Genomic DNA, 18361 nt, shown 5'->3' with positions numbered 1-18361 from the left:
AGTGTGACTAGCCCAAGGTCACCCAACAGCTGCAGGCGGAGGAGTGGGGAATCAAACCCGGTTCACCAGATTACGAGTCTACCGCTCTTAACCACTACACCACACTGGTTCTCATGGTCACTTCCTTCCAAGTTTCCTGGCACATCCACTTTATCAATCAGTTGGTGTGGCCCAGGTCCAAGATAGATGGCCTCCTTGTTGCTTCTTCCCCCTTCTGAGAAATGAAATGGTCAGCGAGCAACTGGGGAATTTTTGGACCGTATATTCTTAGCAGAGTTGGGAGTCCCAACAGATATTGTGGTAGTCGAAGTCACCCATGACTCTCTCCTGTTTGAATCTCTGATAGTCTGCTCTAGGAAGGCATCACCCAAGTCTTCAGTAAGGCTTGGAGATCCCTGTGTTGAACCCAAGTGAAATGTCCCAGAAGGGCCTGCAAGGACCATCTTGGTAGTCAAGATAACCCTAAAAATATTTGGTGATTGTGAGAATGAGCTCGTATGTTTGTTTTCTTGCTTGTATATATGCTAATTGGCTTGCTTTGGTGCTGTCTTCATTCATAGGCCTTGGGGTGCTGGGCTCTCAGCCCGGAGAGGGGAAATCCTTGGGACAGCTGCCACCTGCGGCCTCACCAGCCAGGTGTGACAGGAGGTTCTAGGCAAACTGACCTATGCTGCTTAGTGCTTAAAGCGTGTTAAACATTTGATTGAGAGCAGACAAGTTATGGCGACCTCTCGCTGATGTGGTGTCCGTTCTGCGTCTGTAATGGCAGTGAGATCTAGCAGGCTGATTTACTGTAAGCTTACCTTTTCTTAAAATAAAGCAGTAGAACCGAACACTCTGGTGTTTTTGACATCCTCCTTTGGCATAGCTGCACCAAACCACTCCCATGAACCCACCTTTGGGCCAGTGGATAAGGATACACCCACAGTAAGGCCACTGTTGTTTCCCTCTCCTACAATTTTTACCCAGATACTGTCAGACTGCCTTCCATGCTCCATGTCACAGATCTCGTCACAAGTACAGTGCTACCTCTGGTTGCAAACGGGATCTGTTCCGGAGGCCCGTTCACAACATGAAAAGAACGCAACCTGCAGCGGCATGTCTGTGCATGCACAAGTTGTGATTCGCTGCTTCTGCGCATGTGCATGATGTCATTTTGTGCTTCTGCGCATGCACGAGCGGCAAAACCCAGAAGTAACCCTTTCCGGTACTTTCGGGTTGCTGTGGAATGTAACCTGAAAGAACATAACATGAGGTATAACTGTATGCACATCCTTTACGTATAATACTGCTACTCCCTCCCTCCCCATTTGGTCTATTCCTTTTGAACAGGTTATACCCCCCCCCCCGCAGTTGGTATATTCCAGTCATGAATCTCATCCCGCCAGGTTTCAGAGGGAAGGGGTTGTGGTCCGTGGCCTTTATAAGACCTGGCAATTTCTCTGTCACTTTGTGATTTTTTGCTCTTGGAAGACAGCACACCCCCCCCCCAGGACATCCTGTTACCTCTGCACCCTGTGGCCTCTGTCCCCCTCAGTGGGGAGTCGCCTATCACCACCACATGGCTCTTCCTCCTCTGGGGAGTGACAGGAATCATTCTGTGCGCTGTCTCTTTCAGAGCCACCTTGGTGTCTTCCGCGGTTGGCAGCTGCTGTCCTAGCTTCTCTGGCCCAGAATCGGTGTCTGAGGTGAGGGCATGGAATCGATTTTGCAGCTTTAGTGACGGAGCATGGCTCCTGACAGTTCTACTTCTGTGTGTCAGATTTCTCCAGGGGTTTGTCTATTTGCAACAGGCGATCTTCCTCCTCCCTAGGGGCACCCCACCTGTGGTGCTGGTCCAGCACAGTCCACTCTGCTCCATTGAGAAATCCCTCATCTTGCCAGGTAGCTCGAAATGTGGATAGGAAGGCCTCATTTTCCTGTCCCTCAAGTTCCTACGGGACTGCCTCTCCTGGTATGCCCCACAGAGGAACTTACGGTCTTTAAACAAAAACATCCTGAAGGTCCCAGGCCACAGGGAGGTTAGGCTGGCCTCAACTAGAGCCAGGGCTTTTTCAGTACTGGCCCCGACTTGGTGGAACGCTCTGTCCCAAGAGACTAGGGCCCTGCGGGACCTGACATCTTTCTGCAGGGCCTGCAAGACAGCTGTTCCACCAGGCCTTTGGTCAGGGCACAACCTGACTCCCTCCCTTGTCAATCTTCACAGAACTTTAGCCTAATGGTTGCCATCAATTTGATTTGAATTAATTTTATAGTGAAATGATTTTAGAATGTTGTACTATTTTATTGTTGTTAGCCGCCCTGAGCCCTGACAGTTCTACTTCTGTGTGTCAGATTTCTCCAGGGGTTCATCTAATAATAATACTAATAATAATACTAATACTAATAATAAATTTATTATTTATACCCCGCCCATCTGGCTGGGCTTCTCCAGCCACTCTGGGCGGCTTCCAAAAAAATATTAAAATACTGTAATACAATAGGCGATCCTCCTCCTCCCTAGGGGCGCCCCACCTGTGGTGCTGTTCCAGCACAGTCCACTCTGCTCCATTGAGAAATCCCTCATCTTGCCAGGTAGCTCGAAATGTGGATAGGAAGGCCTCAAGTTCCTGTGCCTCCTCTTCCAGCGAGGCAACCAGCTTGCACTTGGCTGCAGATGCAGTTTTGAACATTCTCGGGCAGGAAGGCAAACCTGGCACAGGTGTTGCAGTTCCCTCACCATCGCTGTCTCTTGGTCCTAAGCAGAGAGCCTCTCCCTCAAGCTCTCCTGGACATGAGCTCCTGGTCACAAGCTCCCAGAGGCTGTCAGTCAAGTAGGACTGCTGCTGGCCACAAACTCCTCTTGCAGCTCACTTCCTCCTTCAGCCTGGCTTCCTCTTGGCAGTAGCTCCTCTTCCTCGGATCATGTGCTGTAGCACAACACACAGCCACACCCGCAAACAGAGAAACAATAATAGAATCGTGGAATTGTACTCCACAGAGGAAGCCCGCCTACAGCGACTCCTCAACCGTCTTGCCCAAGCCTACAGGGAGTTTGGCTTTGTTACCGGAAAAATCCGAGGGCTCCCTTGGACAAAAAGTAAAGACACCAACCAGAGTAAATTGGAGCAAATCAGCAGCCTGTAGGCTTGGCCTTTATTGACTGTTGCAACAGGGTGCTCCCCTCACTTGCAGGTGAGAGGAAAGACACAGAAAAATGGTGTGCAAGGCCTTATAAAAACTTTTGAAATTCCCCTCCTCTAGGTCAAGCCCACCCCCAGAAACATCATGCATACATTACAGAAAGGAGGGGTTGAGGGAGGAGTTGTGGTGGCAACCTGAGTGTCCTGTCACCTGGCTGGTTCCCTTCTCTCCCCCTCCCCACGAGTCATTTTCTGAAGACAAAAGCTAGTCGCAGTTTCCTGCCCCAGAGGGAAGATCTGATCATTATCCTTTGTTCCAGTCCATGCTGAATCCACTCCCATATGCAAGTTCTTTGTGATCTTGATTGTCTTCCGTCTAGGACCATCAGGGTTGGCATAGCAACTGGGCAGGGCTCCTGTGGATGTGCTGGGATGGTGAAGGGATTATGGCTGCCCTGTATCAAACCTTCCCCATTTTGTAGTCCTTCATGGAGTAAAATAAAAGTAGAACAGTGCAAATCCGATGTATGGTTGATTTTCTATGAATTTATAACAGAAGCGTAGCGTATGGAGTGTGTGAAGTTTGTACAAACTGAATGATGGGGGGGGGGGGTTTCCTGCTACAGCTTGAAGAAGACTAACATCTCTGATCAGGACATCGCCATCAGCATTAGTGACCACACGCTGGTTCCACCATAACCAGCAGCCTCTCCCATCAATGCTGAGCTGGACGAGCGCATTGGCAAGGCAGCCACAGCAATGGTGCGGGAGAAGGTGATGCTAAAGTCCAACACCAAGATGAAGGTCTACCAGGCTTGCGTGTTGAGCATTTATGGAAGTGAGTTGTGGGCAACTTATACCTGCCAGGAGTGACGTCTCAACACACCTCAATATGTGCTGCGTCAGGAGGATTTTGGGTCTCACATGGCAGGATGGAGTCTGAAAGGTGTTCTCTCCCAAGCCCACATTCCCAGCATGGAGCGCAGATTGAAGCAACGCCCTGGCGCATCTGCGGCAGCACAACCGGATGCCTTCTTCTGCCCTGGCTGCAACAAAACATGTCTCTCCTGCACCGCTCTCTGCAGCCACAGCAGGCGCTGCAACTCTCCAAGGGTTTGACTTCACCCCCAGATGCGCACTCTCCCATTGTCTCCCTAGACAGAATTGTAGAATTGGGAGGGGTGCGCGAGGGTCATGTAGCCCAGCCCCCTGCAATGCAGGAACCTGCAGCCTCCAAGCAGCTCAGGCACGCAACCTGCCTCCCTCCCGAAGAGCTGCTTCTATTTTTATTTCATTATAGAAAGCTTTTGCTTGGTCGGAAGGGTCCTCCTCTTCTTGGCTGCGCCCAGAACCCCCCCCCCTGCTCTCTTGCAATGGGACGCTCCAAGCCCAGCCCAAGGCGCGCCTGCGCCGAGCGCCGAGCGCCGGCCCCGCCCCCGGCCTCTTCCACTGCCCCGTTCAGCGGGAGGGGGAGGCGACAGCACCCCTCCTCCCCTCGCGCGATTGGTGGCGCCCGGCAGCTGACCCGCCCAGGGCGTCGGGAGGGGCGCGCTCAGTCTGCTGCGTCGGCTCGGCCAGGCAGCAGCTCCAAGCAGGGGGCTCCTCGCTCGCTCGCTCGCTCTCCGCCGGGCTCCCTCCGCCATGGTCTCCCTCCTCTGCTGCGGGCCGAAGATGGCCGCTTGCGGGATCGTGCTCAGCGCCTGGGGAGTCATCATGCTGGTGAGGAGCGAAGCGTGTGTGTGCGAACGCCCAGATGCGTGTCGGGGCGGGGGGGGGGCGCCTGACAGCCCTTGGTGCTTCTTCTCTTCCCCTCCATTAACCCATCCGAGTTTGGCCCCCGCCCCTTGATCCGGGGCTGCTGCACCCAGAGCGGCTGATTCAGACGTGCAGCAGGAGCAGCAGCCGGAACTGCAAGGAACCCTTTTTTCCGGGGAGGGTGCAATGAAGGGAAGATGCATTGTAGGGGGCATGGGGGGCAAATCTTGGGGAGCAAGGGCAGAATGTGGGGGGAGGTGATGGGGGAGAGGTGCCCCCTCCCACTTATTTTCGGGCGGGGGGGGTGTCTCCCTTGGCCACTGGCACTCTTTCCCCTCCACTTCCTCCTCCCGCTTCCCCATCAGAGGCTTGGAAAGGGTGAGTGTGGCTCAGGCGGGTGTCAGTCACTGGGCGAGGGGGGCCACCAGGGCGAATCCTGCCCCCCCAACACGCACACAGCCCGGGGGAAAACCCAGGCCTGTCTAAACAGAGGCATGTTGGGTAAACAGCAGAGGAGGAGGTGGGGTGACGGAGCATGTGCAGAGAGCAGCAGGTCACTGGTCAGAGGGCAGAATACCTTCAGGCTCCCTGGTCCTGAATGGGGTCCCTGTGGCCCTGAAGGGCCAGGTGCGCAGCCTGGGAGTCATTCTGGACTCACAGTTGTCCATGGAGGCACAGGTTCATTCTGTGTCCAGGGCAGCTGTCTACCAACTCCACCTGGTACGCAGGATGAGGCCCTACTTGCCCACAAACTGTCTGGCCAGAGTGGTGCATGCTCTAGTTATCTCCCGCTTGGACTACTGCCATGCGCTCTACATGGGGCTACCTTTGAAGGTGACCCAGAAACTACAACTAAACCAGAATGCGGCAGCTGGACTAGTGACTGGGAGACCACATAACACCGGTCTCGAAAGACCTACACTGGCTCCCAGGACGTTTCTGAGCACAATTCAAAGTGTTGGTGCTGACCTTGAAAGCCCTAAACGGCCTCAAAGGCCCAGTATACCTGAAGGAGCGTCTCCACTCCTATCGTTCTGCCTGGACACAGAGGTCCAGCTCCGAGGGCCTTCTGGCGGTTCCCTCCCTGCGAGAAGCCAAGTTACAGGGAACCAGGCAGAGGGCCTTCTTGGTGGTGGCGCCCGCCCTGTGGAACGCCCTACCAACAGATGTCAAGGAAATAAAGAACTACCTGCCGTTTAGGAGACATCTGAAGGCAGCCCTGTTTAGGGAAGCTTTTAATGTTTGATGTTTTATCATGTTTTTAATATTCTGTTGGGAGCTGCCCAGAGTGGCTGGGGAAACCCAGCCAGATGAGTGGGGCATAAATGAATGTAATAAGAATTACTAGTACTACAACTACTGTAGGGGGTGGCCATCATGGCTCCTCCTGCCCTCCCCGGAGAGACCACTCCTGTTTCTCCTCTGCTTTTTTAGGTGTTGCTGGGCATCTTCTTCAATGTCCACTCAGCGGTCCTTATTGAGGACGTTCCCACCGACGAAAAAGACTTCACGTGAGTAGGGCAGGGTGGGGTCCTTCTTTTCCTGTGGGGTGGTGGGAAGCAGCAGCCTTGGGGCTGGCAAGAGGGACAGAGGGGGGAGGATCAGCCTGGAAGGAGGGAAGGAGAATTTGTTCCCATCTCCCACCCACCTACCCACACGTGATGGGTGCCAAGCACACACAAACCCCCCCCCCCACTGCCTTGGGTTAGCTGCTGCTCCAGGAGAGAAAAGGGGTCGTGAAGTGGGATTCCGGAGGAACTGTGGGGCAGTGTGTGTCTTCTGTGGGAGCTGGGAACCTGACCACCCTCTTTCTCTCTCTCTCTGCCCCCCCCCCAGAGGTGGTCCAGACAAGATTTACGCCCTGTATGAGCAAGTCAGCTACAACTGCTTCATCGCGGCCGGCCTCTACGTCCTCCTGGGGGGCTTCTCCTTCTGCCAAGTGCGCCTCAACAAACGGAAGGAGTACATGGTCCGCTAATGGCGCCCCCCCATGCCCAGCCCCCAGGCTCTCGCCTCCTGCTGGTGGGGACGGCCCACCCTCTCCTTCTGCCTCTGATATTTATTCCCTCTTTGGACATTGAAGCTCTGCTCTGGGGTTCCTCAGCCGTCTCTCTCCACGCAATGGATCCTCTGGTCGCCCCAAGTCCAGGGTCTGGCGGCTGGGGAAGGGGGCTGGTGGGTGGGGAGAAAGGGCGGAATATTTCCTTTTAAATCATATATATATATATATATCCGTGTGTGTTTGTGCGGGTAAAGTGCAGTTTCCCAACTTGGTCTGGAGCACCTAGTTTACGAAAGGGACATATCCAGGGCTGCTCTTGGCTGCTGCACCTTCTCTCTCCCCCCCCCCCCCCCGCTGCCGCCCCAGTGCATCACCTGACCCACTTCTGCCTGCCAACGCCCTCCCTGCGACGGCCTCTCCTCGCCATCAAAGACCAGCAAGGGCTGGTTTCTGCTGGCAGGACCTCTGTGCTGGGGTTATTGTGTAAATAGCACAAGGTGCGCCCCCCCCTGCAGTATGTGTACAGTGAAAACAGCCCCCACCTCTTCTTTTCCAAGTCTCTGTTGTCTCTTTAACCGGGGTGGTTAGCACAGTTCTTGAAAGAGCCAGCCCATTCCAGTCCCAGTCCTTTTCGTGTCTCGATCCTAGAACTTGGGTGTTTCTTCCCCAGTGTTCGTTGTGCAGACGTTGACTCTCTTCTTGTTGTAGGACCAAGGCGTGGCCAGGCAACTTGCCCTAGTCTCTGCCCCTGTTGCCAACAGCCCCCCCCCCCACTAGCTGGCACATGGGGCTGCAAGCTCAGTTGCCCCTTCACGCTTGACTTGCAGGCTTGGCCTGGAAGTGGCTGCTCAGAGCTGCGGATTTGAGAGTGGAATGCTTGTATGCTGTACAATGGGGTGTCCCTTGAGCAATGTTTTGGGCCCTCGATCAGGATGTGGTGTTGGGAAAGAGGGGCTCTGAGTTGGGGGTGCAGTGGGGGGGGTCTGGTTGTGCACCCAGGGGACTAACGCGTTGAAAGTTGTCCTCTCTCTCCATTTGGTCACCTGTGCAATAAACAGTGTTTGATCTGTCTGGGCTGCTTTGTTTTTCTGTTCCTCTTCCTAAGTGCCCTTCCACCGCCCCCCAAATTTTGGGGAAGGGGGGGCATTGGCCAAGACTGCTAGTCCTGCCATTCTCTGTACTTGACTTTCAGGGAGAGAGGGAAGCCTGTGATGCTATAAAATCACCAGAAGGGCCTGGCTGCTGGGTCAGGCCAGCGGGGACCTATTGACCTCACAGTGGCCAAATAACCCAAAGGTCTTAGGAATCGGGATAGACTGCCTCTGGACCTGGAGGTTCCATAAGGGCACCAGAAGATCCTGGCTCCCGGATGAGGCCGAAGGGGGCCCGTCTGGTCCAGCATCTTGCCCTCACAGTGGACAGCCAGGTGCCCCAGAGGGAATAAGCCCATGGGGAGGTATCTGAGTGCAGCAGCAACTCACCCCACACATTCCCCGGGAACTTGTACTCAGAGGCATTCACTGCCCAGACAGCGGAGGCAGGGACACAGCTATCATGGCTGTTCGCCGTGTATTGCCGCCTTCTCCCTCAGTTTGCTTGAAGCTGCCGGTAGAGGTAGAAGCAAGTTTGTGCTTTGTTGCGAATCTAACGAAACGTTGGGGCAGGAACGGCTCACTGGAGGCTCCAGTTAATAAGAAGAATCTGTCAAAACTGCAATAATTCATCAATCCCAGTTTAAACCATTCATGTGGGGCCCTCTCTAGGTCCAAGCAAGACAGGAGGATGCCAAGACTCAAATGCAGAAAGCTCTTTGGACCACTGAGTCATGGGGGGGGGGGGAGTTTGTGCCCACCACACACCTCACAGTCTCCAATCTCCATTGCTGCTGCCCACCTGCAAATGTTGCCAGCATCCTTCTGTCCCGGGAGGCGATGGAGGAGTGTGCCCCTGGGGTGGTGCAGTGAAGGAAGCCGCCTGCCTTGTGGCTCAGTTCTGCAGCCTGCAGTTTCCCTTCCTATCTCAATATGGGATCCCTCCGGCAGTAGAGCAGGAGACTCACTTGTATATCGACATAATTTTTTATTGAAACTTTTCAAGGTACGATGGAATAAAAAGCAATCTAATATCAACAAAACATAGAGGGAGAAAAAGAAAAAAGAGAGAAATTGGGGAAGAGAGAGAAGAAAGAAGAAACTGCAGAGAAGATGCCTTCATTGCAAGGGGCTGGGCTGGGAGACCCTCGGGATTCCCCCCCCCCCTCGCGGCCCAGGCGACGCCATCCCCTTCTGAAGGCGTGTCTCGGGGCAGGGAGTTCCACAGGCGGCGGAGAAAGGGAGGCCCAAGGGCTTTGCTTCAGTCTTTCTCGCTTTCTTGGGGCGGGTGTCACGTGCCTCAAGGAGGCGGGAGAGGCTGGGCAGCGGCGCCCATAGAGCCTCGGGTCCTCCTTGGGCGAGAGGGGCCCATGTTTCCCGCCAGAACGATGCCGAAGTCCTGCCCCTTCCTCCGAGGCCTTGCTCCCCATTGGCAGCGCCAGGAGGGGGGGGAGGAGCGTCCGCGGCATAGAGGAGCGCGAGGGCTAGAAGGGCGGAGAGGAAGCGCGGTCGCCATGGAGACGGGCGAGGGCGGGACCATAGAGGGGAGGCGGCAGAGCGGCCGGGTCTCCTTCCCGGAGCGGCGGAGGCGGCGGCGGCGGCGGGGTCGCCATGACGTCGGCCTCCACCAAGGTACCCGGGGAGGCGGAGGGGCGGGCAGCGCCGCCGCCGCCGCCGCCAGGGATTGTGGGAGGAGGGGGAGGGGGCCTCTGAGCATGGGCCGAGGAGGAGGGCAGAGCTCCCTCCCTCCCTCCCGGGCTGGGTCGCCCCTCTTGGCCCTGGGGCCTCTTCCGCCCGAGACCCCGAGGGAGGGAGGGGGGGGAGGCGAGGGGGGGATGGGGAGCCCCACTTCCCGCACGGCGGCGGGCTGGGCTGGATGACCCCTGGGGGTCCCACGCCGCTCAGTGCGGTTCGGGAGCTTCAGCTGGGGCAGAATTCAGGTCGCCCGAGGGTCTGAGCCCGGGACACGCATCCAAGTGCTGGTTTGGAGCTATCAAGCCTTAAAGAGGTCGGGACCCTCAAGGGCCCCTGAGATCCTTCTTCACATTCCTCTCCCACGGGCATCGCCAGGACGGGGCCTTTTCTGCAGTGGCTCCCCTTGGAGGAAGACTTGCCTGCCGCCTGCTCTCAGCACCAGGCCTTTGGGGTTATCTGCAGTTTTTCTAGAAAAAGAGGCACCAGAGCTCACCGCAAGCTTCTCTCTCCCTTGTTCTCTTAGCATGACAATGGCGCCACCTGAGAGGGGCCTGAGCTGAGATCCAGCCAGAAAAAAGCCCTTGGTTATTGCTTTGTTTTCCCTTAAGCTATTTATTTTGTGTTTTGATGTTGTAAACCACCCTGCGATCTACAGACGAAGGGCAGTATACCAATTCAATGAACGAACGAACGAACGAATAAATAAATACGTAACATACTCTGTGCATGCTCAGAGGCACCCAAAGAAGCACGCCTCCTGGAAGGTGTGTGTGTGTGTTTTGCATGCCTCCCACCCCCCCTTATTTCCACAAGCAAAAATACCTTTGTTGGAGGGCAAGAGAGCTCTCGGCAAGGGGGCTTTGCCGCTGCCCCCCCCCGCGCACCCTTTCTCCCCCCTGCCTTCTTCAACAAACTTCTCTCCCCTCCACAGGTGGGCGAGATCTTCTCTGCCGCTGGCGCCGCTTTCACCAAGCTGGGCGAGCTGACCATGCAGCTGCACCCCGTGGCCGACTCCTCACCAGCCGGGTGAGCCCCACAGGAGGGAGGGAGGGCCCCCCCAACTATGCTTCTGTGATCTCAGTCAGGGGGCTGCCCATCTCTTCCAAGGGTTGGGGGCAAGATGGGATGCATGCTCCACAGGCTGAACCCAGAGGTGTCCCCCCAGAGCTGTCCCTGGGCTCCCTCGCACCTTGGCAAGGAAATGCGCCCTCACCGTGGCTGCATTTTGTCAACTTTTGTGCTCTGCTGGTGAACAATGCTCCTCATAGGGGGCAGGTGAGCTGCTGGGTTCCTAGCCACTCCGAGCCACAGCGGAGAGCAGTGGTTTTTAATAACAATTAATAATCTTAATAAATTTTATTTGTACCCCGCCCTCCCCGGCCAGAGCCGGGCTCAGGGCAGCTAACACCAGTAAAATGACAGTAAAACATAATAGGGGGGAAAAGGCAATTTAAAATACAGTGGTGCCCCGCAAGACAAATGCCTCACAAGACGAAAAACCCACTAGACGAAAGGGTTTTTCCGTTTTGGAGGTGCTTCGCAAGATGAATTTCCCTATGGGCTTGCTTCGCAAGACGAAAATGTCTTGCGAGTATTTCCGACCTTTCCCCCCCCCCTTTTTCTAAGCCGCTAAGCCGCTAAAAGCCGCTAATAGCGCTAATCCGCTAAGCCACTAATGGGCTTGCTTCGCAAGACGAAAAAACTGCTAGACGAAGAGACTCGCGGAACGGATTCTTTTCGTCTTGCGAGGCACCACTGTACAGGTTAAAATGCAATTTAAAATGCAGCCTCATTTTAAAAGTAGCCCATAGATCAAAACCATAAGGGGAGGTAAACATAAGGGTCAGACTGAGTCCAAACCAAAGGCCAGGCAGAACAGCTCTGTCTTGCAGGCCCTGCGGGAAGATGTCAAATCCCACAGGGCCCTAGTCTCTTGGGACAGAGCGTTCCACCAAGTTGGGGCCTTGCCCTAGTTTTTGCACCAACCCCTAAGTGTGCCCCCCCCCAGCACTAAAATCTTCACATAGCCTGGGACGACCTTTTTCCATGCGTCCAACTGACGTGCCTCCGCATGGGCCTGTGATTCTATCTATACTATATGTATAAATTGCAAGTCGCCATATAGATCTAGGTGTGTGTAGTATAGAACAGTGTTAAATATATGTTATATATTCTATTAAGAACATGCAGATAACTGCATGGCCCAGCACCAGTTCTGAGGTCCAAGTGTCATGGAAACACAGTTGGACCCCCTGCGGACCCCACCCAGCACCCAAGTCCTCCCACCCATAGGCTCTCCCTCTGCAGGGGGGTCAAGAGGTTGCATGCCCTTTTTGCATTTTGGGGGTGGGAATGTTGCTTGAAGGGCACCCCTGGCAGCAGAAGGGGCGGGAGGAGGAGGAGGAGGAGCAGGTAGCAGCGGTGCAAGAATCCTGACCCCCCACTCCCCACTGTCCCCCCCCCCAGGGCCAAATGGACCGATGCGGAGATCTCCCTGCTCCGGGCCTCTGTCCAGCGCTTTGGAGACGACCTAAACCGCATCAGTGCTCTCATCAAAGACCGGACTGTGTAAGGGCTGTTGGGGGGCAGCTGGGGGGCGGGTGGGGGGTCCTTGCACAGCTCTAGAGAGGCCGTTCCACAGGGCAGCGTAGGAAACAGGTGCTGGACGTATCAAGCTTGTTTATTTCCGTTTTGCGTCCTGCTCCTGCTCTCCTCACAGCAGCCCTGGGATGTAGGCCAGGCTTTTGCACTGGGGGGTCCGGCTCTCTAACCACTGCACGGCGCTCCTGTTGAGGGAATCTGACCTCTCCTCTCCCCCCGACCCCCAGGGCCCAGCTGAAAGGGGCGGCCAAGCGGAAGGTCTACGAGGACAGCGGGCTGCCCCTCCCCTCGGAGTCCCCCAAGAAGGGGGCCCGCAAGGGGCAGCCACAAGGCCCCCCCTCCACCCAGGGGGCAGGTGGCCACCCCGACCCTTCGGCTCCCCCTGCGAAGAAGCAGAAGGCGTCTGGTAAGTGGGACCTGGGGGGGGCTTTCTCTCTCTCTCCGTTTTGGGGGGGTCTCTCTGTCCCAGGAGCAGGGGTCTGCGTGCTCACCCCCCCATTAAACCAGGGTCTCTCCCCCTTCCGACAGACGTGACCCTCAGTGCTTTGAACGACTCTGACGCCCACAGTGACCTGGTGGACATTGAAGGCTTGGGAGACGCGCCCCCTGGCAAGAAGCTGAACTTCGACCAGGGTAAAGACTCAGGGGTCCCGAGTGGGTGCTGGGGGGCCCCTCCCTCTCTCCCTCCCTCCCTCTCTTTCTCCCCCCCCCATGGGGAATTGGCTCCCCACACCTACTTTGAGGGGTATGGTTGGTGGGCTGGGTGAGAGGTGCCGGGTGCGAAATGTCCCCGGGTTAGGGGGCTGGGCTCCCCCCGCTGGGTGGGACAGGGGCCTTATGGGTGGACTGGACTGTGCCCCCCCCCCCGTTCCCTCCTCCCTCCAGCTCCCTGGTCCTTTCTCTCTCTCTTTCTAGACAGCCTGAATCTGGACTCTGGACTCCTCATGACCCCTGGCACAGACCTGCCCCTCCTCTCCCGCTGATGGACCACTTGCCCCTGCCCTCCGGTGGGGGGGGCTCCCCCCCCGATCTCGTGGCCCCCCATGCAAGCACTGCCACTCCAGGCCAAGGACTGGTCCTCCTCTTCTGGTCCTCCTGCCTCCGGGAAGGGGAGTTCATCTATCTCAACTCCTCACCCTCCTCCTGGATCTTTGCCCCCCCCCAGTGGGGAGAGGAGAGGTTGAGGAGTTGGGGGGCTGCCCCCTCCTTCCCCACCTGGGTGTTCTCACGCTCCACTCCTCACCTGCCCTGCAATGATGGATGCAGCTGCCCTCAGTCCCTGCTCACCCATGGAGGCCCCCTTGACTCCCTCGCTGCGCCCCATGGGGCAGGACTACTCTGCAAATGGGGGGGCCCTCCTTAGCTTCACCCCCCAAGTGTGGTTTTGTCCTTTTGTATGATGATGATGGTAGCAATAAAAGCCTCCTGCCTCCCTCCTGGATCTCCTGTCTCTTTGAGCATCCCATCTTGCGCCCGAGGCCTCTGGAGACAGCAGCACCAGGGATTGGGGGGGGCACTGGTGACACACAGACCCCCCAGCAATTTGGGACCCAGGCGCTGAGGGGGGGCGGCCTGGCAGGTGCGGAGGGAGAGTCCTTTGGTGGGAGAATTTCATTGTTCTGTATGGGACAATGACAATAAAGATATTGTATTGTATTGAGAAGGTGAGCAGAGCAGGACGTCTCTGTCCCCCCCCCTCGCCATTTCCTCTCCCCAGCCTCTTTTTTACGTGCCCCCCATCTCCCCACCCCCCATTTCCTGCCCCCCCCCGGCGTGTGTGCCAGGCCCACGGGAGCAGCGCAAGCAATACTGGCTGCACAAGGCCGTGCCAATATTTCTGTGCTGCTACGGTGGGACGAGCCTCAGTGTGGAGGGGGGGCGCGGTCCGCTGGGGGTGTGTCCAGAGGGGGCATCTGCTTTCCATCATGTGAGGGGGCTGGAGAGCCCCCCCCACTCTCTTCCCCCCTCGAAGTCCCGCCTGCCCTCGCGTCAACACCACAAGACGGTTTGTGGATTCCCAGACCACCAAACAAACCATGTTGTGCTGCTTGGGCGGAAGCAGGATCCAGTCCAGAATTGTTGGGGGGGGCAGGGGGGGGGAGTCAGTGCTGGGGGCTCTGGAGCATTGCTTGTTCTGCCCCCCCACCCCCAAAACACGCTCACCTTGCAAGTTCAGTTCTGCCAACCTTAGCACCTTCAGTTTCGCTTGTGCCATTTCCCACTCCTGGGGGGGTGGAGAGAAGAAAGGGGCCTGTATATTTTTTTTTGAGGGAGTGTGTGTCAGGAAGGAGCTTGCTAAACTGGGATAAAATCACAGTGTCTGTGTTTGTTGGCAGGGGGACCCTCTTATCATCATCCTCATCATAATGAATAATAATTTTATTATTTATACCCCTCCCCTCTGGCCACTCTTGAACCAGTGCTTGCAGTTCTGTGCAACGTCTGCATTTTGGGAAATCTGTCCCTGTGTGTCCCCACCCCAAACTCCTTCCCGAAGTAGCTGGTGGGCTCCCCACCCCACCCCACGAGGAACACGGGACGGCCAGGGTGCCCCCCACCAAGGGGGAGGCCTTGCAGCCCCCCAAGGGCAGCAGGAGAAAGTGGACCGGGCGGAGGGCAAGGCCAGCACCCCCTTCCTGGCTGCTCAAGGGGCAGCACCCCCCCGCCCCCGCCCCAATTTGCACACAAGCAATTCATGCCAAGGGACGGGGTGGTGGTGGGGTGGGGGGTCATGCAATTGTGCACACATCCGGTCCGGGGGGGGGGGTGCATTTGTCCTCCCCAAAAGAGCCCGTCCCTCCCTATGGGGGGGGGGTAGGAAATATATTTGATAGATGGGACAGGCCGACGCCTAAGAACTTGGGACCCCCCCCCTTTGTGGAGAGCCGGTGGGTCTGTGTGCAGTTGGGACAAAGCCCTGCCTTCCCCATTATTCCCGAAATCCCTTTTGCAGACCTCATTTCAGTTACAAAGAAAATAGCATTTTTGTCCTGTAAAACTACCGCCACCCCCCCCCAACATGCTGGGCAGCCCTGTTTAGGGAAGTTTTTAATGTTTGGTGTATTTATCGTTTTTTTAATATTCTGTTGGGAACTGCTCAGAGTGGCTGGGGGGGCCTGGTCAGATTGGTGGGGTATAAGTAATAAATTATTAATAATAATAATAATAATAATAATAATAATAATAATAATAATAATAAAAAAACTAACGGCTCCCCCCCGTTTCGCCATGTTCCATTTTAACTGGAAAGGAAGTGTTCACTTCGATTCCATTTTTTTTGTTTTTTTACAGGGGTATCTAATTCTCCCACCCCCTCAAAAAAGTGACCCCCAAACTCTTTTCTAAGAATTCGCCGCGTCCATTTTCCGTCTCTCCACCCTCCCCACCCATTTTCTCCAACGTTGCAAATGGCCGAAGAGAAGTTTCGAGGCGCCTGGAGCCTTTTCCTGGCTGGCCGCCTCCCCAAGAGCCAAAGGGTGTGATTTGCTCAGAAGGAAAACCGGGGAAATTAGAGGAATTGGAGAGGGGTGTCCCTGGAGGGCTGGGGGTGTGGGGATTTGTGGGTCTTTTTCAGAGCAGGGGGTGCTCATTTGTGGGCAATGAGTTGAAAGGACACCCACAAAATGCTGTTTTGGGGGTACAGGGACTGTCAGTGGGGCAGATGGCAGTCAAATCATCTATGGGCCCGAGCCTTGCTCTCAATATTTCCCTGTTTTCAGGGTTGGAGGCTCTGAAAGCTTTTATACATATTTTGTGGGGTGGGGGATCGAAATATTTTTGGGGGGGCTTGATTTATTTTTTTATTGTGGAGGGAGAGTAAAAAGGAACCTGTTTTGCTTCAGAGGTGTCCAGCTGCTGTTTTTTTGTGGTGGGTGCCCTTAAATTTCAGGATTCTCGGGTGGGGGGTGGCGTGATCCCCCCCCCACCACTGAAAAACAACAACCCCACCCCTTTGTTTTGCAGTGAGACACCCAAGAGGTCTCCGGGGCCCGATCCTTCCTTCGGGAGGAAGAGGCTGACGCCTTTGAGGGCAGGATGTGGTGTATTCTGGAAATGACGGGTTTCTTCTTAAAGGAGGGGGTCCGCATGGGGGGCCGGGCTCCTCTCTCTTAATTGTGGGGTGTCTTGCGGTCTAATTCTGGGGTTCCCGGGGGCTTCACCCCCGCAAGATCCAAGCCTTTGTTGTCCTGGGAGCCTCTTTTTGCTGTTTTCCAACCACACAGGGTGTGCTTTTAGGCTATTTTGGTGAGGTGAGGTTTCACCCTTCTCTGTTTCAGGATCGGACCCCCACCCCCCTTTTTTTTGCCTATGAAGCCAATTTCGGGGTGTCCTCTGGGGGTTGGCCCCCCCTGGATTTTCTGGATCCTGTCTGGGGCCTGCCAGGCCTCTCAGCTGCCTGCTCCAGACTCTGCCCTGCTTGCAGCCGTGGAAAGGAACACACCCAGCTCCTCCCGGGGCAAGGACAGTCCTGAGCCGGCCCTGATCCCCACGCCACCTCCCTGGGCACCTCCAACTTACCTCCTCTGCTGCCCCATTGCCCCCATCCGGGCGCTGGGGGGGCGAGTTTTCCAGAAGCCCTTAAAAAGCACTTTTACACCCACGGAGAGATAGCAAGAGGGGGCCCTGATGCCTTTGCCACCCAGTCCTGGCACGCTGCCCGCTCTGGATCCGCGTGGGGTTTGTGTGCGTGTGGCCCCCCCTCCTGCAAAAGGGAGGAAAAATTGGCCCCCCCGCTTTTTGTTCAGGTCCCAGAATCGGGGGACCCCCTTCCAGCTCGCCCCACTCTTAGATTTTTCCAGGGAGTCCAGATTCGGAGGGTGTGGGGGGCAAAAGGAAATAAAAGAAAATAAGAGGGGCCCCCTCCCAAAGCAGGCCCCCCCAGGAGCTGCCAGCCCTTTTCCGTGCGATTGTGGAGGCAACGAGAGAGGGAGAGAGAGAAAAAAAGAGCAGGGGTGAACTGAGAAAAGCCTGGTCCTTTTTCCCCCTACGCAAGTTTCTACACTTGAAAAAGCCCCTTTGGGGCGCTTGGAAAAATCTGCAAAAAATTCAGGGGGGAGCCTTGGTGCCCCACTGGCGGCGTGCGGAGTTTGGGGCGGATCCGGGCAGGCGCTCCCCGGGGAAAAAATAGCTTTTGAGCGGCTCTGTCTCCCGCCAGCTTCAACGTCCCCAGCTGACTTTGACACGGTGCCAACTTGCAAGGCTGGCTTGGCAGCGGCTCAGCTTTTCAAACGGCCACTCTGGTTCCCTCCCTCCCCCTCCCTGGACGGAGGGCGCCCCACGGCACGGGGCCAGGCTTCGGCCTTGCAGCCCCCCCCAGGTCCCCCCCCATGTGTGTGTGCTTTTCTCCACAAGCCAGGCCGGTGTGTTGGTGTGTGTGTGTGTGTGTGTGTGTGCTTGTGCGCCTCTCGCTTTCCTGCCACCGAGGCTGTTGAATCTGCCGATGCAAAACGCCAGCCGGCTTTACCGGGCAGCGCCAAAGCCCCCCCCCCAGCCCAAAACGGGGCCTTGGCAAGGCAGGCAGGCCTCCCCTGGCACAGGGCATGTGCCCCCTCCCAGGCAGGGGCTGGGGGGCACCCTGACCCCCCTCCCCACCTGCAAGCAGCCCCCTCCCCACCTTCCTCTCAGAGCGGCCCCCCAAAAAGAGCTGCTCGGCCGCCCCTAGCAGGAGAGGTCAAAGGGCAACGGCCTCCCTTTGACCTCTGCAGAAGCCAGGCCTGCCCAGGGCGGGGGAGGGGCAGCAGGATCCCGGGAAGAAGTGTCAATCAACCTGCCGGCGGCAAAGGTCAAAGGGCAGCGGGGGGCTTCTGTGCGCGCGCAGAGCGTTTCCTCCAACGCAGGGAGCCCCAATAGTCATCCCTGGAGGGGAGCTGGGGGTCCTGCGTTTCATGGAATTGTAGCGTGGGGACCCCAAGGGACATCTAGTCCAACCCCCTTTTGCTTGTGGATCTGGGCCCACCAATTGCATATGATTTTTTTGCGGGGGGGGGCAGCTGGTTGGTTGCTAGGGCAGCAGTGGCATTTTTTTTTTGAGGGGGGCAGCTGTATGTGTTCCTTTCCAGGCCTTGGTTGGTTTTGCGAGATGACCCCCCCCCCAG

General features: G+C 56.4%; 2 protein-coding genes across 4 annotated transcripts; both read left to right on the top strand.

Annotated features, from left to right (window-relative positions):
- Positions 1-4691: 4691 nt before the first annotated feature.
- Positions 4692-7949, top strand: RNASEK (ribonuclease K). Its single transcript, XM_079951060.1, has 3 exons — positions 4692-4841; positions 6312-6388; positions 6714-7949. The coding sequence occupies exons 1-3, from the start codon at positions 4764-4766 to the stop codon at positions 6853-6855; spliced, it is 297 nt and encodes a 98-aa protein (XP_079807186.1). The 5' UTR covers positions 4692-4763; the 3' UTR covers positions 6856-7949.
- A 1532-nt stretch (positions 7950-9481) lies between these two features.
- BACC1 (BPTF associated chromatin complex component 1) lies at positions 9482-13701 on the top strand. Of its 3 annotated transcripts, none has more exons than XM_079951015.1 (6): positions 9482-9602; positions 10597-10691; positions 12132-12233; positions 12494-12672; positions 12795-12899; positions 13186-13701. In XM_079951015.1, exons 1-6 carry the CDS (start codon positions 9582-9584, stop codon positions 13188-13190), a joined length of 507 nt encoding a protein of 168 aa, XP_079807141.1. In that variant the 5' UTR covers positions 9482-9581; the 3' UTR covers positions 13191-13701. The 3 variants fall into 3 exon arrangements, with proteins under 3 accessions (XP_079807141.1, XP_079807140.1, XP_079807142.1); XM_079951014.1 differs by having other exon boundaries at positions 9483-9602; positions 13182-13701; XM_079951016.1 differs by lacking the exon at positions 12132-12233 and having other exon boundaries at positions 9483-9602; positions 13182-13701.
- Positions 13702-18361: the final 4660 nt, after the last annotated feature.

The sequence above is a fragment of the Podarcis cretensis genome, assembly GCF_951804945.1.
Source record: "Podarcis cretensis genome assembly, chromosome: 13".
Lineage (NCBI taxonomy): Eukaryota > Metazoa > Chordata > Lepidosauria > Squamata > Lacertidae > Podarcis > Podarcis cretensis.
Note: the sequence above shows the minus strand (reverse complement) of the source record. Positions and strands in the feature narration are given on the sequence as shown.